The sequence below is a fragment of the Pelmatolapia mariae genome, linkage group LG18, assembly GCF_036321145.2.
Source record: "Pelmatolapia mariae isolate MD_Pm_ZW linkage group LG18, Pm_UMD_F_2, whole genome shotgun sequence".
In the NCBI taxonomy this organism is placed as follows: Eukaryota; Metazoa; Chordata; class Actinopteri; order Cichliformes; family Cichlidae; genus Pelmatolapia; species Pelmatolapia mariae.
Window position 1 is genome coordinate 2,267,444 of NC_086243.1, and position 26,542 is coordinate 2,293,985.

General features: G+C 41.0%; 2 protein-coding genes across 5 annotated transcripts in view; one reads left to right on the forward strand and one right to left on the reverse strand.

The window, feature by feature from the left end:
* LOC134616743 (uncharacterized) overlaps positions 1 to 9,887 on the forward strand; it is a 33,059-nt gene extending 23,172 nt beyond the window's left edge. For all 4 annotated transcript variants that reach the window (XM_063461728.1, XM_063461726.1, XM_063461725.1 and 1 more), the window contains 2 exons: positions 597 to 2,065; positions 3,265 to 9,887. In XM_063461728.1, coding sequence (XP_063317798.1) covers positions 597 to 2,065; positions 3,265 to 3,312 — 1,517 coding nt within the window. In that variant the 3' untranslated portion in view covers positions 3,313 to 9,887. The remainder of the gene's footprint in view (positions 1 to 596; positions 2,066 to 3,264) is intronic.
* Positions 9,888 to 13,383: 3,496 nt separating this feature from the next.
* LOC134616790 (tissue factor-like) lies at positions 13,384 to 25,842 on the reverse strand. Its single transcript, XM_063461794.1, has 7 exons — positions 25,667 to 25,842; positions 23,988 to 24,102; positions 17,962 to 18,051; positions 17,046 to 17,137; positions 16,476 to 16,654; positions 15,802 to 15,967; positions 13,384 to 14,696 (listed from the first exon to the last, which is right to left on the reverse strand). The coding sequence occupies exons 1-7, from the start codon at positions 25,731 to 25,733 to the stop codon at positions 14,560 to 14,562; spliced, it is 846 nt and encodes a 281-aa protein (XP_063317864.1). The 5' UTR covers positions 25,734 to 25,842; the 3' UTR covers positions 13,384 to 14,559.
* Positions 25,843 to 26,542: the final 700 nt, after the last annotated feature.

Genomic DNA, 26,542 nt, shown 5'->3' on the forward strand with positions numbered 1-26,542 from the left:
ATGTGAAAATCCTATGTGGCTTTGAGGTGACGGTAACCAGGATTCAAACTCATCTGAGATTTTTAGTAGATGCACCTATGCTATAAATTAGAACATTCTAGATAACGTCCTTTTTTGAACTATCACATTTAGAAGATTTTCAGAAAACTTGACCTCTGACCTTGACCTTGAGGTCAAGGTCACCGGGATACAAACTTTAGAGAATTTTAGATACCGATGCTTTCAGTTTGAAAATCCTACATCGCCTCGTTCTCAAGTTATCGCATTCACAAACTTGGGTGTCCACAGAGCCCACTCAGAGGCCTTTGGGGGGAAAAATATGCCCCCTATTGTTTTACATGTTGCATGTGATGAAAATTTAAATTAGTATCACACATCTTTTTTCTGTGAAAATGGATTGACAGCATTTCTGGACATTGACTGCCTTCAATTTTAGATGTGCAATTTTGAGCAGTATAATTGTCTTTATAAACTTTAAACCTTTGAATATTGTATTATTTCAGACTCTTTAGTCTGTAAGCTTAATGTCTTAAAATTGTGGTCTTGTAACTGGGTCATAATTCTATTCTTAACTACTCACTGTATATTTCTGCTAGGTGAGTGTCTTGGTTTGACTCAAGCTGTTGGCGAACCTGTCCTGTTGGAGCCAGGTTGGACAGGCAACAGAGAGGAAACTTTGCCCTGTGATGTCACTTACAGTCAGCAAACAGAACAGGTTAGGAACATCAAAGAAGAAATCCAAATCCCTGCTGTTCCACAGAACTCACTAGAGTCCCAGAACATTTCCACTCAGCCTGACTCACATGAGAACAGCCTTGAGTTGAACTATGAACCAACCAGTCAGTCTTCCTTTGACCCATATGGCTTTAAACTCAGCCCAGAGCATTCTAGTCACACTCTTTTAGACCCTGATGAAGATGAGTTGAGTCCAGAACCTGCTGATGATGATCTGACTTTTGACCCTGAACCCTGCTCTTCTCAACATCAGCTGAACTTTGATGCCTATGGGTTTGACATTACCTCCTCCCAGATGATACAGGACTTTGACCCTTATGGTTTTAAGCTGAGCCCTCAAGAAGAGAACCAGGAAGTATTGGACCCCTGTGGCCATGACAACAAGGATGCAATAGACCGTTGTACCAATGACAACAATGAGCAAAGAAAGCTCTCAAGCTATAATAACCCAGAAATACTGAAACCTCATACCCATGAAAACCAAGAAGTGCTTGAAAATGATAGCCACAATAACCAGGAATTTCTAGATTTGTGTAATAATGGAAACCAAGAAGTGCTGGAACCATCTAGCCTCGAAAACAGGGAGGTGGTTAACCATAAAAACCAAGTCCTGGAACTCTGTAGTCACAACAATCAAGAAGTTGTGGACCTCTGTCGGAATAATAGCAGTGAGCAATTACTTGAACCTTGTGACTGTCATAACCAAGAAGTGCTGGAACCTCATAGCTTTGGCAGTCAGGACGTCCTGGACTTCTCCTATCCTAAAAATCAGGAAGTGTTAGATTTCGATAGCCATGGTAACCAGGAAGTTTTGGATTTAAATAGCAAGGAAAACCAGGGTGTGCTAGTTTCAGGTAGCTACAATAAGCAGGAACTTCAGGAAAATCAGGAGTTACCTGACCAGGAGGGGTTGGACTTGTTGAGTACAGACATTTTGCCTGAAGCAAACAACAACAACCAGTGCATTCTGGAACCAGAACAGGATGTCAGTTCTGTTAATGACAGCTCGGATAGTGATGTGGCATCCGAAAATATGCTGGGACTGCAGCTCAGTAACCCCAGTATCTGCACCTCGAATACCACAAATACTAGTACTGCTGATACTTTAAACATGGCCATCAGTAGCATGTCTGCCAGCCAGGACCTTAATTCGTCTGCTGCCCTGATCCACCACAACCTTTTAGAAGGTGATCTCGGTTCAGTGTTTGGGGCTGGAGGATACATTGGATGTCCTGATGTAGCTGATGACCTAGAGCCATTGCAGAGAAGGCAGACAAACCCAGTACCAGAGCCAGTACGACCAGTTAGGCCTCCTCGACCATCTCTCAGGGTAAGTTGGACATTATTTTTCTTAACTTATTATAGCATTAAATCGATGGCCAGTTAGTTTGATATATCCTGTGTAATCCTAAATTTCAGGTTTACTGTCCTTACTTTATTTATTTTTTGCTTTTATTTGGCTCATGATTGTCGACATTTTGTAGAATTTGGAGATTAAGAATAAATACCCAACATTTAATGTTAATATAATTCAAGCCGTCATTAATGTGTTAGGGTTAGGGATTTCTTTTTTAAATATGTTATGTGTTAAATTTGAACTTTGAGTTGAAATAATTACAACTGTAAATATTTCTCAAGCTGTAGAACCAGGTATTTAGTAATTTTAGCAAAGTTAGAAATAGAACAGCATCTATTCACATTTTTCTGATCTAATACTTTGTGACTATCTGCTAATACACGTCAATGTATCAGTGTTAATAAGCCGTTTTCCTCATTGTGAGACTGGCCATAACTACTGTATATCTGGCTCCATTTGAACACCTGACTTAATCCTAAGAGAATACATTTACTGGATTGTTGGTATTTATTTGTGAAATAATAAATGAGAATAGGATAAATACATGAAAAAAATATTTTTGGCTTGATTGATCCAATTTAACTGTCAGACTATGAATTGGCTCCCCAATATTCCATCCAGGTTTTGAACCAATATTTGATCCAAATGTCGCATCATTGCATCCCTAGCTAGAATTATAGTTGTTCTGTTAGTCAGGTATTCCATTAAACTGCTCCAAAGTCCAAAACCTTTAAAACTTCTTACAACGTTGAGATGAAAAACATTTCTTGTAGGGGTTGGACAATATGCCAAAAGTTTCCATCCAACAGCCAGAAATTGTTGATATATTTATTGTTGGTTTGTGGTGCCATGCATACATGTTTTTCCTTGTACTGAACATTAATTCTGGTTTCTTTGGCTAATGGTTTGCACCACTACTAAAGCACCTGCTGAACAGCCCTGCAGAGCAGGTAAAATGGCCAGAAACCAAATTCCAGAACCTATCTTAAAGAAAATCTTTTTTCATTTTGTTTGAAGTTCAAATGATTATTTAAAATAACTGTTAAAAGTCAGCGTGCTTCTCGAACAAGTGTAATTTAGATGAATATAATATCAGCTGCTTTGTGCATAGAAAATTCTATTAAAAAAAAAAAAAACATATACTTAAAAACATCTACTTTCATGTGTTTTAGGCCAAGGACAAGGCCCAGTCCCAGACTCAGGTCATCGATTTAAAGTGATCTCTCACCATGAAACATTCAAGTGAGGTTTACTGTGTCAGCATGGTTCCTGTGATGACAACAAGGCAAGAAGTGAAGATGATAAGGAATAAAGTAAGACAAAGGGAAATGCAATGGAGGAAAAATGGCTAAAGTGCAAGAGCTCATTCTGTTGTTAATTATCACAGTAAATTAGTTCAGGTTAATCAGAGGAGAAACAATGGAAGGCAAGATGAAAAAACTACCCGGAACCAAATGATAAAAAAGATTTCCTGATTATTATATTAAGAAACCTGATTTTATCCAATTTATTTATTTACATCTGTCAAGGTTGCAAACGACTGTCTGACCTACTATCTTGTCTTTTTATGATTTGATGAACTTAAGAAGGTTTTGACAGACCTGACTGGTCTGAAGTGAAAATAATGTCCATGTTTGTGATGTGACATACAGTAAATATTAGGACATATGTTACAAGACTTCAAATAGATAAACTGTATATAAATGATACAATGTAATCTGCTGTTGTGGTTTTGAGATTATCTATCCAATTAGTAGTTTAGATCTAAGTTGCATATGAACTGTAGAGAGTTTATAATCGGATTTACCAATGAGTGCATATCCACGCTCACAACAGTGTTTTCACACATCATTTAAGAGTGCTCCTTAAAGAGAAGCAGTGGTTCACTGCCATTCTAGGCTGGATTCTTCAGTTTCACCAGTGACAAAGCATGACTGATGGCTGTGGTCAGGTGTGTGCTTTGTTACATGTGTAGCACGCTCAGTAGTGATGTTGGAGCGTTGTGATGTGAACCTGTGCATCACTGCTGCAAGTCAAGGGTGAGTAAAACTATATTTTTAGTTAGTTTTAAGTTCCTGTTTAAAGTGCGATGCCACCCATGTTTGTAATTGGACTGTAACTGAAAAGATGGCCACTTCATTCTTTGTTCCAATTTCATACTGTACACTAATGCTGAAAATAAAAACTATGCAGGGATTTTGGTTGTGTACTGTTAGTTAGGTAGTTACAGACGTAACTACCTAACTAACAGCGCAGGCTGCCAATTTTTTCTTTTGTTTGGTAGCAACAAACAAACAGCAGCAAAGCTGTGTCCACCCAGGAAATGTGGGTGTGATTTGGTGAGCAATGAAAGTCAGCGACATTGTCTGACTTCAAGTGGCGATGGGCAAAAAGCCCTGGATGAACTTTTCTCATGTTGGAGGCCACTGAAGTGACTGACATTTGACAGGGTTGTAAATACATGAGGTCACCTAGGCAACCACAGCCTGGAATGTCTACTAGCGATCAGATCTCAGCTTCAAAGCGATGCATGAATGGAGCGCTGGGGTGGGGACACAACACCAAAAGACAGATAGTTACATCTGAGTGGAAGAGCAGTGATGTGGAAAGACTATTGCCTTCTACCATTGTCATCAGTAGTAAGCACTAGTATTTTTGTCTCTCCCTCGTAATGTAATTAATTTTACTACTGCTGATATTTAAAGACACCAATACAGAAGTACTGTATGTAACTTTCACAAAGCAGTTTTTTCTGTCCAGCAGTGAAAAGAGACAAGTTTATTTTTAAGCTTTAAAAAGAATACCTATTTTCTTTATTACACATATTTAACTTGTGTCATGAAAAAACAAACTGCACAATATATACAGTGATCTTTTTTAAACTCAAATGTTACTGCTAATTAATCCCCTGTTAGTACTCATCTTTTGATAGCACTGCCAGTGAAACTTTATGAAGTAATTAAGATATGTTTTCATTTGTGAATGGCGCGCACAATGCGAGCAGATTTACAGTGGTAAGCATACTGACAGATCTGAGCATTTCATTGGTGTAAACATCTGTTTAGAAATGGTCTGAAGCGTGGAACCAGGACACAGCGAGGGTAAATGTGGAGTGTGTCTGGCACTGGTGCCGCTGTTATGCTGCCCATCCGGCAGTTTCTTCCACACAGGTCTGATAAGTTTACTGTGATCAGACTAAAGTAGTCAGAACCAACAGTGACGCCACAGCCAGAGTACAAAACAGAAATCTGTGAGCTGATCATTTTCTGTAGGTTAATCACTCCCAGAGACCTCTTTGACACTGTTATATCATTTTCAGGTTATAATTAGATATCTAATTATATATAAAACACTGTTATTCCTTTTGATTGTACCCACACAAGGTCACACGCACAACTGCTTTTTAACAAGTACATGATATTTACTGGTATGGTAGCAGAGCATCAGTGTAACCAGTTCATTAGGCAGTTCAGAAATGGCACATAGCGCTTTATTCCTCTGAGCACCCAAAGCCTGTTTTACTGCAAGCATCATTTAACCAGTTGCACTCACATTCACGCAAGCACTGTTTTTCTACACCTAAGAGCTTTTCTCTAACAGTCACATACACATTGAACTTGGGGTTCAGTGTTTTCCTCAATGTTATTTCAACTTGCAGACTGGAGGATGAAATCATCAGTCTTCCTCCTGAGCCAGCCTGAAGTACAATTCCAATTCCAAAAAGTTTGCATGCTGTGTAAAATTTAAAATAAAACAGAATTCACTAATTCGCTCATCTTTATTCGTGATAGAACACAGAAAACATATCAAATGTTTAAACTGAGAAAACATATCATTTTAAGAGAAATATGTAATATTTTAATTTGATGGCAGCAGCACATCTCAGAAACAGGGTCATGCTTCCCACTCTGTAGACTTTGGGAGAGGAATGCTATCCCATTCTTGTCTGATAGAGATATTTTTCACTTTATGATGCTCCACCAGCTGGTAAACGCAAGGACTCTTCTGCTATGAAGGCTTTCCCTGAAACACATGCCATCTGGATGGGAGTATATGCTGCTCTAAAACTGCCAACTCCAGAGGCACTAATGCACTGCCACACCGTCAGAAATGCAGGTTTTTGAACTGAGCACTGACAGCAAGTCAGATAGTCTAGAAGAAGCAGTGTCCATGTTTTCCAATTTCAAATTAAAATTTCTTCACTTTGCTTCAGCCCATTTTAAATGAGCTTTGGTCCAGAGATGATGGCACTGTGGTGTGTGTGGACAACACAGTGATCTGTGTTCACAGACAGTGATGTCTGGAAGTGTTCCTAAGCCCATGCACTGATTTCATAACAGAATCATGTCTGCTTGAGGACCTGAAGATCAGCTGCATCTAATGTTGATTTTCAGCCTGGTCCCTCATGCACAGAGATTTCTCCAGATTCTCTGAATCTTCTGAACTTATGACTTTGGATGATGAGATATTCACAGTCTTTGCAACTATTTGTTGAGGAACATTATTCTGAAATTGTTCTACAATTTTGTAGAAGCACTTTTTTGCAGATCTCTCTCTCTAAGATGTTCTCTTTTTTTACCCAGTCCTGTTACTGACCTGTCATCAGTTAGCCTAATTACGTATAAAATGTTTCTTTTTTGTGTCACTTACTTTTTCAGTCTTTTGCTGCCCCATCCCAGCTTCTTTGAAACATGCTGCTGCCATCAAATTCAAACTGATTGTTTTTACATGGTAGTATAAATATCGTGAGTATAAGTCTACCTTTACATGGCACATTCAGCAGGCACTGATTGAACCTTTCAGTTCACACAAAACTTCAGTTCAGCCTACCTCACTCTTTTACCATGATTTCATGACAGCAGCTAGAACCATTAAAAGCAAGTATTCCATGACTTTCATATTTGTAGATATGTACATGAACTCGCATTTTCTTTTGACTGTACAATGGTACACATCATATAGCAAAGACATTAAAGTGAAGTCCCACATTCCACCTGCTTCAAACGAGATGCTTCCACTGAATAACTAGAATGGTTCCATTGAAAATGGAAGAAAACACAAGCTGGTTCACGAGTTAATATCAAGGGTCTAATAATTTTAAACAGAACCAGTTAAAGAGCCAGAGCTAATTTAATATAAAAGAGTCCATAATATAAAAGACCAGCAATCGTCACCTTACCTTATATTCAAAGTTCTTACTTCCAGTTAAAGGATTACTGATGTGTCCCAAAAGGTTGATTCTGTTCACCTGAACGTAGCGTTTTCAGTGGGAGAAACGTTTCGTCACTCATCCAAGTGACTTCTTCAGTCTCAGCTGACTGCAGGTTTCCCCAATCTTATAAACAGTACATTTGCACAATGAGTGAAACTAGCACCACTGAATGAACAATGGGCTGAGAGATCAGTTCCTGGATCATTAATATGCAAATTGTCATGACCATTCATCAAAGACCGCTGATCAATGGCCATGAGTACCATTCACAGAGAGTTGGGGAATGGCATGCATCAAGACATTATTGACGTGTGTTTTGCAGTTTTCCTATGCATTTTGGTCTTTTGTCCACATGGAAACCATGTGGGTGCAGCGTAATGTGAGGGTACACACCTTTACAGGATATTTAGATCTAATGTGTGTTTCTGTATCATTTAGTATCAAGTTATTGGCAAAATCTAAACCGTGTTTGACAAATCTACTAGCGTGAATCACAACACTTCATATACAAGCACAGTGCTCCATGTATTTGCTTTGTTTTCAAATGTACAATCATGTGTAAAGAAAACGGAACATTTAGAAGACTTATTTTGTTCATTTGTTGCATTTTGGAACATAATTAGTTACATACACAAAACTAAAATAACAGGTTGCACACTGCCAGCCTGTTACTACACCACAGAAACGTATTGAGCATGGTCTGCTGCAGAAAACTGGATTATCTTTTTCAGAAAGCAGGCTAAAACTATGGTGTCTTAAGCTAATAGACTGTAAACCTAACCTGCCTGCTGGAAGCTCAGCTTCAACAGCAGTTTCCTGTCTGACTCCCGCCCCCTGACTCACCCACCAGTGGCTGTACTGGTGGATGAGAGTGCATTGTACCATGATGTGCTTACAGTTAAGCACATTCCATATAAAGTAGTCTCACACATACACAAGCATGCATCATTACAACCAGTAACATGTGATTGAAGATGGTGCTGCATTGTATCTTATGTGATAAAGAGCAGGTTTGCTCAATATGTCAGACTTTTTGTGGCAAAACTGGAGCTCCACAGTGTGCCAGCTGTTAATTTGTTATTCATTCATCTTTGGCCCAGAACCTGCCCTAATTCTGCTGTGGATGTGTGTAGATTTTTGTAGTTATGCATATAAACTTACCTCAAATGTTAGCAAAATATCCGTGTCACAGCTACCCATGTCAAATAAAAATGAAAGTCAGTTTCTGAGTTTGAAAAATTGAATGATGCAGTCAAAATAATGTCGTCCTCACAATGTGAAAACCTAAAAAGAAGAATAACTGTAAACATGAGGGTATTGTTCTAAAATGCATTTGTGAATAACAGTAGTGATAAATCTCAAGGTGGTAGAAGCTTTACTGACCACTTTGAACAGATCTCTCTACAGTTTTCTTCTCCGCCTGGAGAATGGATCTCAGTTCTGATAGTCTCATGGATATACATATTAATATGTATCTCCATGTTTGTACTATCTGTCAATAACACCATTTAGCAAGAAACATTTATCAGTAGAGTTTAAGTATCTGCAGGTGGAGCCGTCGTCCTGCTTAAACCATGTTTTGTTTTTTATTCTCCCAATAAGCTACGACATCTTAAAAATTGCTACTGGTACAAATGAAGTGTAACAGACAGTTTCATAAAAAGATGCTAAGGAGTAAGCAGAATTCCCCACAAATTATCCACATGTCAGGAGAATAAGCTCAGCAGACTGCCACTCTCCAGGGCTAAAGTATGTTTAATCGATTGCCCAGGTAACATCCAAAAAAAGCAAAAATGCATCACTGTACATAGACACATGTAGCGCACACTAAAAATGACAAAGTCTGCAATCAGTTTTATTATATACACAGATAGCTGTCCATTTCTCTGATTTAAAATATCTATATATTCATTTTACCGGCTGCTTTTATTACCCACACAGGATAAGAATATTACCCAAAGCATTGGCAGAGCTGTTCTACTGTTCAGAGAGGCAGACATCAAGTTCCCTGTGGAGCTTTTCATTCTTTGCAGTGTGTGTGTTTTCTACGATGTATATGTATGTGCTCCAAAGCCATGGTCGAAGGACAGCATATTCAGAAGAAATTCTGCGTTTTGTCATGATGCAGCCATGGTTTATTGTGATGATGATTCATTTATGTCTAATGTACAATTTGGTGTCTTAAATGTGTGATGAAAAAACTAAGAAATAAAAGTCATCTGCAAGCCATAATGTGGTCTGCTTTTCCATCTCTATTGTCTGTTCCTGCTACCAATACAAAGCGAGAACTATCAGATGACCCCTGTGAGTCAGCACTTGGCAATGGTGGTCCTGGCAATGGTCCTGTTCTGAGGCAATTCACAGACAATTTCAAAGACAAGGATGGAAAGCTTCTGTTCAGACAGGTAGGGAGCCAGTTGTGCTGTAGCGCCTTTAAATCTGGCCTGAATAAGATAAGATAAGATAACCTTTATTAGTCCCACATGTGGGAAATTTGTTTTGTCACAGCAGGAAGTGGACAGTGCAAAAGTTATGAAGCAAAAATTAGAATAAAATAAAATAAGAATAAATACAGTATACAACTGTACAGAATAGAATAAAATAAAATACTATATACAGTAGAATAAAATAGAATAAAATATGCAATAAGATAAAAATAGAATACAAGTGCTATATACAACTCAGTAAAAATACAACGATACCAGAAAAGATTATTGCACATGTGTGGATGTGTGTGTTTGATCAGTTGGAGTCTTTGTTGTGCAGTCTGACAGCAGTGGGGAGGAAAGACCTGCGAAATCTCTCCGTCCCACACCGTGGGTGCCGCAGTCTCCCACTGAAGGAGCTGCTCAGTGCTGTCACAGTCTCATGCATGGGGTGGGAGATGTTGTCCAACAGGGATGACAGCTTAGCCACCATTCTCCTGTCACTCACCACCTCCACTGGGTCCAGAGGGCATCCTAGAACAGAGCTGGCCCTGCAGATCAGCCTGTTCAGTCTCTTCCTGTCCCCAGAAGAGATGCTGCCGCCCCAGCAGACCACACCATAAAAGATGGCTGAGGCCACCACAGAATCATAGAAGGTCTTCAGGAGTCGGCCCTCCACTCCAAAAGACCTGAGTCTCCGCAGCAGGTACAGTCTGCTCTGCCCTTTCCTGTAGAGGGCGTCTGAGTTATGAGTCCAGTCCAGTTTGCTGTTCAGATGAACACCAAGGTACCTGTAGCTGTCCACAGCCTCAATGTCCATACCTTGGATGTTCAGTGGTTGCAGTGGAGGATGTTTGTGCCTGCGGAAGTCTACCACCAGCTCCTTTGTTTTACTGGCATTGATCTGGAGGTAGTTCAGCTGGCACCAGTCCACAAAGTCCTGAGTCAGTCCTCTGTACTCCTTGTCGTCCCCATCAGTGATGAGGCCGACTATAGCAGAGTCATCAGAGAACTTCTGCAGGAAGCACTGGGTGGAGTTGTGGGAGAAGTCTGCAGTGTAGATGGTGAAGAGGAACGGAGCCAGAACCGTTCCCTGTGGGGCCCCCGTACTGCAGACGACCCTGTCCGACACACAGCCCTGAGTCCTCACATACTGTGGTCGGTCGGTGAGGTAGTCCAGAATCCAGGTAGTGAGGTGATGGTCCACTCCAGAGTTCTCCAGCTTGTCCTTCAGAACCGAGGGAAGAATAGTGTTGAAGGCACTGGAGAAATCAAAGAACATGATTCTCACAGTGCTCCCAGCGGTCTCCAGGTGAGCGAGGGAGCGATGTAGGAGGTGAATGACGGCATCATCCGCTCCAATGCCAGGCTGGTAGGCAAACTGAAGTGGATCCAGTGATGAGCTCACAAGGCGCCGAAGCTGAGCCAGGACCAGCCGCTCCAGGGTCTTCATCAGGTGGGATGTCAGAGCCACCGGCCTGTAGCTGTTGAGGTCCTTGGGGCGTGAAGTCTTTGGCACTGGTACAACACAGGAGGTTTTCCAGAGCTGTGGGACTCTTCCCAGCCTCAGGCTCAGGTTGAAGAGGTGCTCCATCACACCACACAGTTGGTCTGCGCAGGACCTGACGACCCTCGAGCTGATGCCATCTGGACCCGCTGCCTTCTTGGCTTTAATCCTCCTCAGTTCCCTCCTAACCTGGGTGGTTGAGAGAGACAGGCTGGAGCCTTGTGTTGATTGTGTATTGGATGCTGTTGTTGGGGGTGGGGAGGAGTGAGCAGGGTGAATAGAGGAGGTGTGAAGTGTCTGAGGTGTCAGAGGTGGAACAGCAGCAGTGGGGGTGGGTGAGTCTGCAGCCGATGTTGAAGACTGCCTCATGGCTGAATCAAATCTGTTGAAGAAATGATTCAGTTCATTTGCCCACCTCACATCCCTCCCAGGCAGAGAGTTCTGATGTTTGTGGCCTGAGATGGTTCTGAGGCCTCTCCAGACTTCACCAACGTTATTTTGCTGAAGCTGGTTCTCCATCTTCTGCCTGTAGCTGTCCTTCCCATTCCTTATCAGTCCCCTCAGCTCTCTCTGCACCCTTTTCAACTCCTCTTTGTCTTTGGATTTGAAGGCCCTCCTCTTCTGCTTGAGGACAGCTTTAATTTCTGAGGTAATCCAAGGTTTGTTGTTGGAGAAACACCGTACAGTCCTGGTAGGTACGGTGTTATCCACACAGAAATTAATATAGTCAGTAATACATGTAGTAAGGCTGTCGATGTCCTCTCCGTGGTCGTCACAGATCACCTCCCACACAGTCGACTCAAAACAGTCCTTAAGAGCCTCCTCGCTCTCCTCCGACCATCTCTGTACTGTGCGGGTGGCTGGTGGCTCCCTGCGCACTAAGGCCTCATACACAGGGACAAGGTGCACCAGGTTGTGATCAGATCTGCCCAGGGGAGGGAGAGATGATGAACTGTATGCCTCTTCAGCATTGGCATACAGTAAGTCCAGTGTTCTATTGTCTCTGGTTGGGCAGGTCACATACTGGGTGAAGGTGGGCAGTGTGGAGTCCAGTGAGGCATGATTGAAGTCCCCTGATATTATGAGGAGGGCTCTCGGAGATTGTGTTTGCAGTCTGCTGACCACTGAGTGGAGAGTGTCACAGGCTGCATCCGCGTTGGCCGAGGGGGGGACATACGCTGTTATCGCGATAACATGCGAGAATTCCCGGGGCAGGTAGTACGGACGCATGCTAACGGCTAACAGCTCAATGTCTCTGCTGCAGAGTTGTTCTTTCACAGTGATGTGCCCAGGGTTACACCATCTGTCATTCACAAACACTGCCAGTCCCCCTCCTTTCCTCTTACCGCTCTCTCTCGTCCTGTCCGCTCGCAGCAGCTGGAATCCCGGTAGTGTCACGCTCGTGTCCGGAGTTAGCGGTGTTAGCCACGACTCCGTTAGCATCATGATGCTACATTGCCGGTACTCCCTCTGTGACCAGGTTAGCGACGTGAGCTCATCCAATTTATTGTGCAAAGAACGTACATTTCCAATAATTACAGAAGGAAGAGATGGTCGATAACGTCTCCTTCTCGGCCGACGGCGCTCCTTCCCAGCACGACACCCCCGTCTTTTCCTCCTCAGCTCACTGGGAATGTCAGGTCTGTCCGCCGGCAGTACCGCTGCGGGACGCAGCGCTAACAGCTGATCCTTACTGTAAACAAAGGATCCCTGCTCTGGGTCCCCAGACACGGGTGAAAAAAGTAGAAAAAAACTAAGAAAAACGACCAGAACTAGCACAAAACGGTAGAACATGGTTACAGAGTCTAATTACTAATACGTTAGTTATAGAAAAATACGAGAAGAAAAGATAAGAAAGAAAGAAACTCAGAATGAGCAGAGCTGCTGTAACAGGCTGCCGCACACGGGGGGCGCCGGAAGTAGACTATGTTACATAGTGAAAGCTGAAAAAAGGATCCATAACTGCATCTACTGACACATGGCTCCAGCTGAATTCCTGGTGCTGGGGCAGCTTTATTTACTGAAAATGAGTACAATGGATTCAAGTAGGCTCACCATCAGTGGCTGTTGACAGAAGTATGAAATTGATGTTTCTGCTACATTTGGGATCTGAATTATCGATGAAAACAACAAGATGAGATAAAAGTAGTAAAGTAATCTTCAGCTTTTATTTAGCACTATTTATATACAAATTGAATAATTCATGGACCTTTTGTCTCCCCCCACTCATGAGAAAATAGCTGCTAAATAATACACTGTGTTCACTAACCACCAGTGGTGAATTATAAGACCTGGACATTCAAATTTGAAACATAATGGGTCAAAAAGAAGAAAAAGGCAAAAGATTTGGCTCAGACACACAAATATGTTGGAAAGTCTTCCTAAGTAACCCCTGACAAAACAGCACATCAAACTGATGCAGATATGACATCAAAACGAACTTGCAACAGCTTCAATTACCAGCTGTTCATCCATCTTCTTCTACTTAACCAATTCAGGGTCACGGTGGGCAAGAGCCTAACCAAGGTGCCATGGGGTGAAAGGCAGGGTACACCCTGGACAGGGTGCCAATGTTTTGCAAGGAGAAATGAGAGACAGACAGACAACTATTCACACGTATGGGCAATTTAGATTCACCAAACTTAACCCCAATAACTGCATGTCTTTAAACTGTGGGAGGAAGCCAGAGTACCCAGAGAGAACCCACGCAGACATGACGTGAAAGGAAACGCTCCAGCCAGATGCTGGATTTAAACCCAGGACCCAGGTGCTAACCACCCCACCACTGTGCTGCACATTTACCAAAATACTTGTCAAACTATTTGCTTTTTCTATTATCTCAAACCATTTAAACATTTTTATAATTGAAGATTACAGATAAACTGTGATTGTGACTTAATGATATATTTCAGTTACTTTAGAAAAAGAAATGTTGTTTAATGAAAATTACTTTACAGCAAATGAGCTCCATGCAAACTAAAATTGAGTTGGACGCAGGTTCCGCCGAAAGACAAGCTAATAAATGATGCCGTACTTCAGGCATGAACATTCTAATAAGCTCACTCAGTTTGACAAAATCCAGTCATTTAGACACAAATCATGACTTTGATGTAGTACAGTGGTTTTGGTTGCTGTTTTCCTGATGTACCCAATGATCGCACAAATGAAAGGACAAACACGGGTGAATGTGAAAAAACAAATTCTTGATGAAGTCTTTCACTTTCAGTGTCAACTAAATAAAGAACTTGAATATGAAATAAAGAAATAATACCCATAATACAGTGTAAACTTGGTTTCAGAGAGCAAACTTAACCCAAGCACTTTACACTGGTGCTGATGACTGATACGTTTGGAGAGTTTTGTTTCTCTGACGACAGCAGAGGACGGTCACTGTGACAATGATGATGAGGACTGTTAACATGATGAAGCCTGCACCAACCCATGCTCCAACACTCAACTCTGCAGAAAGAATGAGGGTCACTGTTAAATAGACTGGTTCTACCTGAGCACTCAAAGTGCTTTATACAACATGCCTCATTCACACACACACACACGCACACACACACACACACACACACACACACACACACACATTCATATAAGCACTCTTTTCTTTGTCTAAGTGCTTTCTATCTAATATTCACACTCTGACAAATGCATCAAGAACAACTGTAGCTCAGGAGGTAGAGCAGGTCATATACTTATCAGAAAGTTGCTGGTTCGATCCAGTCTACATGCCAAGTATCCTTGGGCAAGATACTAACCCCAAGCTACTCTCCGATGCATCTATTGGAGTATGAATGTGTGTGAGTCTTAGGTAGGAAGTGCTGAAAATCATAGAAGTGAATGTGGCATGTTGTACAAAGCACTTTGAGTGCTCTGGGAGAGTAGAAAAGCACTTTATATAAATCAGTCCATTATCTTGCCTGAGGATAGTTTGGTATGCATGCTGGAGCAGCCAGGGATCAAACTATGAACCTTCTAATTACTAGATGACCCGCTCTACCCCGCAGAAAATGTAGACAATCAGTGTTAACACCTACATGCTCCTTATTGTTTAAGACTTCAGATGTTGATGATAGTTACTGAATTCTGTGACAACAATATTCTGAGTCACATTAAACTTAAATCACATCCTGTCAGCCAGTCCCTTATGTCTGAGAAAGTTGTCACAGTGGATGACTCCACATATTTGGCACAGATGTTCAATGCCCTCCTATTTATACAGCACTCGGAGTACACTAGCTTATGACCCACTGAGGCTGGGTGTGCCTCCTCCTAATCTTGAGCTGTTGATTTTTCACATAAGGCTCCAAGTGTTAACCACTATACTATGAAGCCAATGGAATCAAATCAAATCTGACAAAATACCAAATTAAGGTGTCTTAATTTCCAGCAGAGGGCAGCACTCTCCCTCTAATGCTGATATACACTGGTTGTTTATTACTCTGGCGTTGAGTACTTAATGAGGAAGAAGCTGCAATTGAAACAACTAATGACAAATTTCAGTATGTATTCAGCAAAGCTGAAATAGTTTACAGAGTTGCATGTAGAATATGTGTACCTTGCAGGATGTTCGGGGCTCTTTCTGTGCACTTTTGCACGCTCCAGGATCCGTGCTGAGTGGCTTTGGGTCTGGAGATGATGAACGCTGCCACCATGAAGCAGTAACTCTCTCCTTTATCCAGCCCCGGTATCTCTTTCGTACTTGAGTTTGACATCACATCTCTCTAAGGGGTAACAACAGGACAGACTACTTTCATTCATCTGTAAACATTTAAACAACTTACCAATCAGACATTTGGATGTTCAGGTCAAGTCTTTATTTGACTGATCGTAAGACCAGGCACAGCAGAAAACAGCTAGCCTAAACACACAAATGCCACATAGTTGTTCTTTATTTCAAATTCTTAGAGCTGCAGTTCTGGATTTTTAGAAGATGTCCAATTGGTAATACTAACCAGTGTTGAATGAAACTAGCCATAGGCCCTAAATCTAAAGGCTAACTGTTACTAACTAACTAACTAACTAACTAACCACTATGTGGGTGCCGATAAAATGGGCTGACCACACTAAGCAGAGAGGGACCCATAGTAAGGCCCATTGCTAGCCCATATTTTTCGTGTGAGCAAGCCTAATGTGGAGCACTAACAGAATTACATGAAAAGGGTATAATTTTTTTCAGTTTAACAACATAATTTGCAGCTCATTTCACTTTTAGTGTTAACATCAGATTACCTTTCCTGTGCTTCCAGACTTGTAGTAGCTGATCTTATAATTAAGATCTTTTTTGAAAATGTCCCTGATGCTGAGCTGCTTCCCACGATCATAAATGGAGGTTAAAGGATCTGTGATGTTCACTATTACTCTTCTGTCATCCAATGGCTCCACAGTGAATCCCACAGCACTGATGTTGCCTGGGGACAGGACCAGCCAACAGTTATGCCTAGACTGCCTGCAAAGGCTTATTCATCTGCTAAAAGTCAGTTCAGTTAGTTACAACATCATTACTAGAGTGAGTGAGTTTTTGAGTGGATGGGTACTCTACTAAAAATTATGCAGAATGGAATGTCTGATTGGTGCAGGTATGGTAGCCTTGACATTATGGGCTCAGCCACAGCAGGGATCAGGATGCATGGATAACCTGATCAGGTCCAGGTTTTGGTTGACATTAAGCTGTGAAGGCTAAGGGGAAGGGTGTGTGTGTGTGTGTGTGTGTGTGTGTGTGTGTGTGTGTGTGTGTGTGTGTGTGTGTGTGTGTGTGTGTGTGTGTGTGTGTGTATATATATATATATATATATAACCTACTCTCTCTATAGGGATTGAACTTGGAAGAATAAGTGTGAGGGAGTTCATAGTCCGTGTCCGTGATTTCTGTTAGAACATCAGCAGAGTAGGCCCTGTGAAATAGGGACACAAAGAATACATATGCTTTGGAGGTACATTCATCTGTACTTATATAATACATTACGAGTCAAACGTTTGGACACACCTTCTCATTTAGTTGTTTTTCTTTATTTTCATGACTATTTACATTGTAGATTCTCACTGAAGGCATCAAAACTATGAATGAACAAATATAGAGTTATGTAGTAAACAACAAAGTGTGAAACAACTCAAAAAATGTATTTTAAATTCTTCAAAGTAGCCACCCTTTGCCTTGATTACTGCTTCGTACATGCTTGCCATTCTGTCGATGAGCTTCATAAGGTCGTCACCTGAAATGGTTGAGATGATGAGAACTTGTTGACTTTTTTGCCCTCATTCTGCCAACCTGATTTCTGCACAACACAACTGATGGTCCCAATCCCATAAAGACAGCAAGAAATTCCACAAATTACTCCTGACAAGTCACACCTGTGAAGTGAAACCATTTCAGGTGACTACATCATGAAGCTCACTGAGAGAAGACCAAGGGTTTGCAGCACTGTCAACAAAGCAAAAGGTTTTTTATTAATGGTTTTTTTTCTTGCTAGATAATTCCATATATGTTGCTTCATATGATTTGATGTCTTCAATTTGTAAATTAAAGATAAAGAAAAACAATTAAATGAGAAGGTGTGTCCAAACTTTTGACTGGTAGTGTACATATAACTTTTCTTGAGTAAATTCACAGAGCACAAATATTGCTGACAATAAGAAAAAAATCAAAAGTAAAAGTATAAAGTAAGCTTGATGTAAACCTACCAGATGTCTTTAAGGGTGATGGAAGTATTGTTCTTACCTATTCGAGGCCTTTAGGGACTGTGTCAGGTCACATTCTGATGCTGATATTTGGATACAATTAGGACTTTCTTCCCAGTCAGCTTCTCCACTGCAAGTCACACGGTAATTACTGTCATTCTGACATGCGCTTATGAATACAGTTTTTAAAACTCAGTTGAAATGTTCAGCTTGGCATGTCTGGATTGCGTTGTTTTTTGGCAAGCAAATATTTCCTTCTGTACACATAGTCATGATATATGCGAGCAATACATCAAGGTTAATTCACTTTTTCAGTTATTTATTTTAATCACTCTATCACTGTGACTGTCTGCCTGTAGGTGCGAACTCTTTCTTTAGGTTCTAGGTGTTCTTCCTTGATGACAGATGCAGGACACTTGAAATATTTGGGCTGGGCCTATTTAAGTAGTCTTCCCAGCTCATGGGGCTCTCTGGCTCTCCCTTACCACCTTGACTTCCCATTGAACCCCATGAGTTGTGTGATCTTGTTAAAGATGTTCATTAGAAATTAACATAGTGTTGTGTTGCAGCCTTTCAAGCCACTTATAACATAATTGAAGCTGGTCTCAGGACACAGTTTATTAATAATTTAATTAATAATTTAATTGTAGCCTTGGAGCTGTGTTGTCTTTTTGTTTGTTTGTTTATTTTTTGTTTATGTTTTTGTTTGTCTCTGGGCTTGGTGTGGCCTTAGTACTTTGTTGGGTTTTTTTGTGTAGCAACCCCGGGATGGTTCTGGCATGGGTTAGTTCATCAGAATTTCAATCTTTCAGATAAAGAGTAAATTAGGTCAGTTCTACAGTAGGTTAGGTGGCAATATCAATGTTTAATTGGTCAGTATGTGTGAGGTGTCCTTAAGTGTTGGCGTCATTACTCAAAAAAAGTAATGTATTAGACATTATTCAAGATATTATTCAAGAAATGCGATATGTCATTAATTACACTCCAGAGAAAGTCATTTGTTTCACCACTACTTCTTCTATAAAATCACCTGACTTTAAAGCGACCGCCAAAGTGATTCTACTTTAGCTGTCTGTCAGACTTCCTGTTATATGTATGTGCCGGGGATCCTTGGGTGGGTCCATTTTGGACCAAAGCTTGGACGGCTCGTAAAGAACTGACCAGGTAATCCACGGGACAAGAGGGACAACTGCTGCCTAAGCGGAAACCCTTAGCTATCCCACATGTGTCAGGAGTATTGGAACGGCTGAGACGCATTTTCTCTCAAACAGGGCTTTCAAACTTAAATGTGCTGTGGGCCACTGCTGGCACTGTCATCTCATTGGAGGGCCACTTTAGTGTTCAAGTAGTACAAAAAAAACCCCAAACAAACAAGAAAACACCCACAAATATTTCCCTTTAAAAAAAAAAGAGAACAAATTTCAAATATTGTATAACAAGGTAAAACTGCAAATGTGAATGCAAATGTTTTTCCCCTCACTCTTAACTAACCGAAGCCTTTCATTGAACTACCACATAAACACATTGGTACTCTCTCTCTGGCCAGGACACGTGGCAGCACTTCTACTATCATTTGCTCCTTGCTCCTTACATTGCACTTAAAGTCTATTTTATCTTCTTCTCCTATCCTAAAAGAATCTGAATACAAATCTACATGCTGCCAACGGAGAAATGCCAAAATGTGTTTCATTGTTCTTGTAACAGTGACAATAAAGATCTATTCTATTCTATTCTATTCTTCTATACTTTTGTTCATATTTAACAAAATAAAAATGCAGACATACGTTTGTACTCTCTGCTCATATTGCCTTCATGTTAAATAACAAACAAATCCTCCCTAACAAAAAAGTAACTTCAAGAGCCAAATTGCGTTATATTTCTTCATGTCAATACATGGGCCAGAAGTAGGGCGAGTTTGAGACCCATGTTCTAAACACTGTGTCTCTATGGCTTTCAAACCCCAAAACATACTGCGCCAACAATTGGTCCGCCCCAACGATCTGGTCCCACAGCTCAAATAGAGTAATATACAGGGTGGGCCATTTATATGGATACACCGTAATAATATGGGAATGGTTGGTGATATTAAAGTCCTGTTTGTGGCACATTAGTATATGTGAGGGGGCAAACTCCTCAAGATGGGTGGTGACCATGGTGGCCATTTAGAAGTCGGCCATCTTGGATACAACTTTTGTTTTTTCAATAGGAAGAGGGCCATGTGACACATCAAACTTATTGGTAATGTCACAAGAAAAACAATGGTGTGCTTGGTTTCAACGTAACTTTATTCTTTCATGAGTTATTTACAAGTTTCTCTTTGTTCACAGCCATTGACATGTCGAAGAGGTTAACACGTGAGGAGCAGATCGAAATTGTGTTGATATCTGGTGAACGCAGTAACCGGGTCATTGCAGCAGATTTCAATGCAAGACACCCTACGAGACCACCCATCTCCCATGCTACAGTTAGCAAACTGCTTGCTAAGTTTCGTGAAACTGGTTCAGTGTTCGATTTGCCAAAATGTGGACGCAAGAAAACTGTCACTGATGAAGAAACATCAGTGGCTGTCCTAGCTTCATTCAGCAAGAGCCCACAGCGTAGCACTCGCCGCATGTCACTGGAGAGTGGCATTAGTCGAACATCCCTTCGGCGGATATTAGCTACTCACAAATGGCACCCTTACAAACTCCAGCTGCTGCAGCATCTCAACGAGGATGACCCAGATCGGTGCACAGAATTTGCAGAATGGGCAAAACAAAAACCGGAACAGGACCCTCAGTTCACGCAGAAGATTTTGTTCAGTGATGAGGCAAACTTTTATGTGAATGATGAAGTTAACAAACAAAACCACCGCTATTGGTCTGACACTAACCCACATTGGATGGATCCCTCCAAGACTGTTGGAACAACAAAAGTGATGGTTTGGTGTGGTATATGGGGTACAACGATAGTGGGTCCATTCTTCATCAATGGAAACCTCAAGGCCACTGGATATTTGAAATTGCTACATGATGATGTGTTTCGCTCTTTATGCATGGATGATGGGGCTTCATCCATGGCAGAAAAAGTGGTTTGACTGTTGCACCTCAAATCTTACATTGCATTGTGCAGCAGATGGTGTTGTGCGCAAAACTAAGCACGGAGCTCAAAACAACAATGGACAGTGTGATGGCTACAATTAATTTTCTTCACTCAACATGAAGCCTCCAGCACTGCTTATTCAACATGCTGCTCTCAGAAATGTCTGCTGAGCACCATGACCTGCTATTGCACAATGTCAGGTGGCTGTCCAAAGGCAGGGCACTGGAGCATTTCTGTGATCTCAAAGAGGAGATCACAACTTTCCTCTGCAACAGCAGGCAAAAAAAAAGCAGAAACACATTTGAATTGCATAATGGACAACAGCTTTATGGCCAGTGTCTGCTTTCTGAGCGACATCTTCAAAACATTAATGACCTTAATGTGGGACTACAAGGCAGAGGCAAAACTGACACTGAACTTGTGGAACAGATGCGTGCACTCCAAGCCAAGCTGAACCTTTTCGCCACCGACTTGAGCACAGGCCGGTTGCTGCATTTTCCAGGGCTCTGCAAATGCATCTCATCTCCGGCACAAGTCATGGATGTGATGACTGATTTCATTGCGAGGTTGAAAGAGAAGTTTTCTGGTCGATTTGATGGATTTGCTCTACGCACAAAGGTGATGAGTTTTGCCAGAGACCAATTTAGTATTTTAACAGAAGGGGACTTATCTGTCAGAGCAAAGGAAGTGATCCCTTCCATTGATGAGGGGAAGAAGAGGTTGACATACAGTCATCCGTAGCCATAGCACAGGATCTTTGCGCCAACGGATCTTTGGACTGATGTCAATGCATACCAGTTCCCTAACATTAAGAAAGTATCAGTCGTAATCTTCAGTATGTTTGGGTCAACGTACACATGTGAATCAAGCTTTTCGCACATGAACTCAAGAAAAAGCAGCTCTCGTTGCTCACTGACTGACAACACGCTTCACTATTGCCTTCAAAGGTGCACTGACACTTTACGAGCCAAAAGTTGCAGAATCAATTTTTTTTTCAGAAAAAAAATGTCAGGGTAACTGTAGCTTAATAAATCAATATAATGTGGAATGTCTAACAAGGTGTTGATTTAAAACAAACCTGTATTCCCTCAGTGTGCAGCAGTAAATGTTGTATTCATACGTGTTACTGCTATGGGTTTGTGCACTGATAGCTTTGATAGGATTGATTGTTCTTTTTAAAATCTGTTAAATGCACTTTAAGATGTGTCTGGGTCACAAAAGTATGTACTTTATTTTGAAAGGGAATTGTCCAAATATTTTTTATTTTTTTTATTTCAAATGTGAATAAAAAAAAGTATTGCTACTAGCGCAGGCTCTCTTCAGCTATAGCTCATTTATATGTTTTTTCGTGTGCATGTGTGAAATGTCACAAGATTTAAAAGGGAAAAAATAATAAACACAACTTTTTTTCAATACATTTGTGTTGGTTTGAAACTTATCGTGATCTGCTGCTTACTGGCTGCTAAAAAATATCTGGCCCAGATATATTCCTTGGTTTGAAAATCTGGCCCAACTAACTTTATAGCCGTGGTGTACACTGTTGTGCCAGGAGGATTGCCATGATTTATACACTGTGGGAAACCAAAAAAACATCTGGATCCATTTCAGTTCGCATTCCCGTCAAACTGCTTGACCGATAATGCAATTTCAACTGCCCTTCACTCAGCCCTCACACACCTGGACACTAGAGACTCATGTATCAGAATGCTGTTCATAGACTTCAGTATCTTCGATGTACTATTGCAGTGTGATTTATTACTATTAATGAAGGCTGCATTACAACCTGCTAGCTGCAAATAATCACGTGCAGCTCTGAAAGAAGACAGAAAGAAAACATATTACTAATAGAGAAATAGTTTCCTATACAAGATCACTGCAAAAAGTGCAGCCTTACCTAATGTCCACCCTACCTACTGTTACTCATTTTATATTAAGATTTAGAAATCTAGTTGGTATTACTTTCAGAACTGCTCATGATTACTTGCAGCTAGCAGGTTGTTAATGCTGTCCATCAAGTCTAACAGTCTGCAGTCTATGAACTAACCTCAGCTAACAATGGTAGCTCGGTGGCGAGTAGCCTTCAAATTTAAATTCAAAATTTATTTGTATAGCACATTTAAAAACAACAGAGTTGACCAAAGTGCTTCATAATCGGTTAAAAACAAGAGAAAATAACAGAGAAACACAGATAAATAAGAAGACAGTGAATTAACAATAAAAACATAAAACAGGCCTGATGGTACTCATACTGAACTCAAATCAAAAGCCAAAGTAAAGAAGTGAGTTTTAAGACGCAATTTAAAAGACTGAATAGACTCTAAAGTACAAATCTCCTCTGGCAGATTATTCCAGAGTCTGGGCGCTGCTACTGCGAAGGTCCGATCTCAAACGAGCCCTTGGTTGTGCTAAGAGCATCTGGCTAGATGATCTCAGTGCTCTTTTGGGGTCATACATGTTGAGGAGTTTGTTTAAATAACTAGGCACTATATTATTTAAAACTTTAAAAGTAAGTAAACTAATCTTAAAATCAATACGATATTTTACAGGGAGCCAGTGTAAATTTGCTGAAACTGGAGTGATGTATCTGTGATTTATTACTATTACTGAACGTCTTGTTCAGTAATAGTAATAAATCAAAACAAGGTCTCTCTTGGTCAAAGAAAACAGCCTCACTGGTCAGTAAAGCCCAACAACGACTCTACTTCCTCCACAAACTGAGGAGGAAGAGCCTCAAAATACCCATCCCCACGAGTTTAAAGGCATTTTTGAGGTTCAAAATGTGGCTTTAGTGTCAGGGTTACAATTAGATTATGGTTAGGTTTAGGCTAAGGGTCAGGGTTAGGCATTCATTTTTGATTGTTAGGGTAAGTGGCTAAGGAGATGCCCTCACTAAGATGTGAAAACAAGTGTGTGTGTGTGTGTGTGTGTGTGTGTGTGTGTGTGTGTGTGTGTGTGTGTGTGTGTGTGTGTGTGTGTGTGACTCACCCAGAGAACCTGACAGTGTATGTGTAGTCAGAGGGTGTCACACTCCAGCGAAGATGGGTGGTGAAGTCCAGAGACACCCAGTGGACATCTTGTGCTCTGGGGACTGAGTTCACATCTGTGAATAAAATAAAACATCTTCAGTATTTTCCAGTTTTCCATGACTCCTGCTTCCTGTTTTCTTTGGGTTTTTGTGTTTGTTTTTATTTTACAATAACTGAATTGAATAAAGGATCTTAATAAACCATTTATTTAAGCTGGAGAAAATGATGACAACTCCCTCAACATCTTCATACTCGTAATCAGAACCAAATTAAAGTCAGATTCTGCAAGTCAGCAAAGGTGGGCACAGGTCAAAAATGAGAGTTTTACATAACAGAAAGTTATACATTTTATAAAATCATAAAGCGAATACATCTGTTAGAAACTGTAGTGGAAGATTTTGTTTAGTTCAGCATATTTAGAAAATCCCCACATCTGTGCACCGTAGATACCCTTATGGAATGGTTAATGAGTACTCCATTACTAATACATTTTATTCACAGATGCCTTTCAAAAGACTCAAGTATACAATACAAGCAATTCAATTACAAGTCACAGTATGGACCAAATAAAAGCTGGAAGATGCCGTAGAATTAAAAGTCAGTACATCGTACAAATCAAACAGAGTTTTCAGACTGAGAGAGAATCAGTATTTCAAACATGGTGGTGGGAGAGCATTCTAAAGGTCAGGGGTCAGATGAGCAGATGGCATAATGACAGTAAGAGAGGTGGAGGATCTCAGAGTACAGGAAGGAGAGGTGATGTGATGAATATCACATTATTACACAACAGTATGTGTTCCTACCAGACGAATCTCAGTTTGTCACTGTTTAATTTAAGAAAATTAGCAAACAACCAATATTTGTGGCGATCGTGGCTCAAGAGTTGGGAGTTCGCCTTGTAATCGGAAGGTTGCCGGTTCGAGCCACGGCTCGGACAGTTTCGGTCGTTGTGTCCTTGGGCAAGACGCTTCACCTGTTGCCTACTGGTGGTGGTCAGAGGGCCCGGTGGCGCCAGTGTCCGGCAGCCTCGCCTCTGTCAGTGCGCCCCAGGGTGGCTGTGGCTACAATGTAGCTTGCCATCACCAGTGTGTGAATGAATGGGTGGATGACTGGTTGTGTAAAGCGCTTTGGGGTCCTTAGGGACTGGAAAAGCGCTATACAAATACAGGCCATTTACCATTTAATTTTGCATAAGCAGTCAGTGAGAGCAAAACTTGATGGAAAACTAGATGTCATCAGAGTAAGAATAAAAATGCAAATGCAGTTTTCTTTCAAATGTGACCAGAAACCAACGGGACCATACCACTGCTATTTTCTAAATATTCTAAATTTCTTTCAGATTCTCTGCAATATTTCAGTGCATTTCTTAATCTATAATTGTTGGACATTTTACTGTATCATAATACCAAGCATGAAACTTTAAGTCCTGTGTAAGATGCTTAACTCTTCTGTCTGTGTTCTCTATCAGATGAAGTACAGCCTGCTGTGTTTTAAGGACAAAACTTTGATATGTGATATGCTAAAACTGAAACAAGATATGACACTGGTGTCTAGGTAAAATGTCTAACCCCAGTCGCCTCTGTCTGTCTGTCTGTCTGTGTATCTATCTGTCTGCCGATCATGTGCCGTGTGTTTTACCTGCAGTGGTTATGCCGAAGGCAGACAGAGAGAGTCCCAGCCAAAGCAGAGTTTTTACAGTTGCCATGTTAGTACCAGCGTGTCCTTTCTCTGTCCTGATCTGTTAGCTGAAGAGAGCAGAAGGAGCTGAAAAGGATTGGTGCCGCTTCCGTTCAGCTGCACACACAAGGGTAATGGGGTGGGGTATGCTGATCCTTCCCACATGTTTGCCTCAACATTGGGGAATGGGGGAGGAGATGTTCTAAAACAATTTGCTCAATCCGAACTGTTTTCCTTCTTATTCATCCCCTTTACAACGTTTACTGGAATTGAACTGTGATCATGCAGTGTGCAAACTTTCTGAGATACACAGCAAAAGAATGCTTATATTTACATTTAACCTGTCTTATCATGAAGTTCTTCTTTGTGGAAAGGAATTCGCCTGCACTCCACGGTCTGTCTGTTCAATGGTGTTTTTGTGCGTGCATGCAGTTTGATGCCCTGTTGCCTTGACAACTAATAGGCTTTGTGTGAGTGGTTCAGTTTTACTGACTTCTAGGGAAACTTGTTTCTTTCTAGTTTCACTCAGCAGCAATGCATACTCAGTACATAGAAATACCACACAGTACAAAATGGGATACATTATTACAATTTTTGCTCAGTCACTTTGAAACATTTCCCAAAACATTCTCAGCAGTGAAGAAATATTTCCATAAACAGCATGTATGAAATACACTGCAGCTCACCCAGAGCCTCAATTCATATTAAAGTCACATGTTTGTGTCAGTGAAAAGGTCACTGCCAACAAAATTAAAGGTTTAGAAATGTTGTAAGAATAATTTCTCATCTTCCAATTTCACAGTCAGGTCCAAAACATTTGCAACAGTATACTTGAGC

What these genes read in the sequence shown, in the direction of transcription:
- LOC134616790 (XM_063461794.1), bottom strand. Translation starts at nt 25,733, where the DNA reads ATGGCAACTGTAAAAACTCTGCTTTGGCTGGGACTCTCTCTGTCTGCC. An exon ending in CTTCGGCATAACCACTGCAG is followed by an intron (nt 24,103 to 25,666) that starts GTAAAACACACG and finishes TTTTATTCACAG; the next exon opens with ATGTGAACTCAGTCCCCAGA. An exon ending in AGCCCCGAACATCCTGCAAG is followed by an intron (nt 14,697 to 15,801) that starts GTACACATATTC and finishes TTCTTTCTGCAG; the next exon opens with AGTTGAGTGTTGGAGCATGG.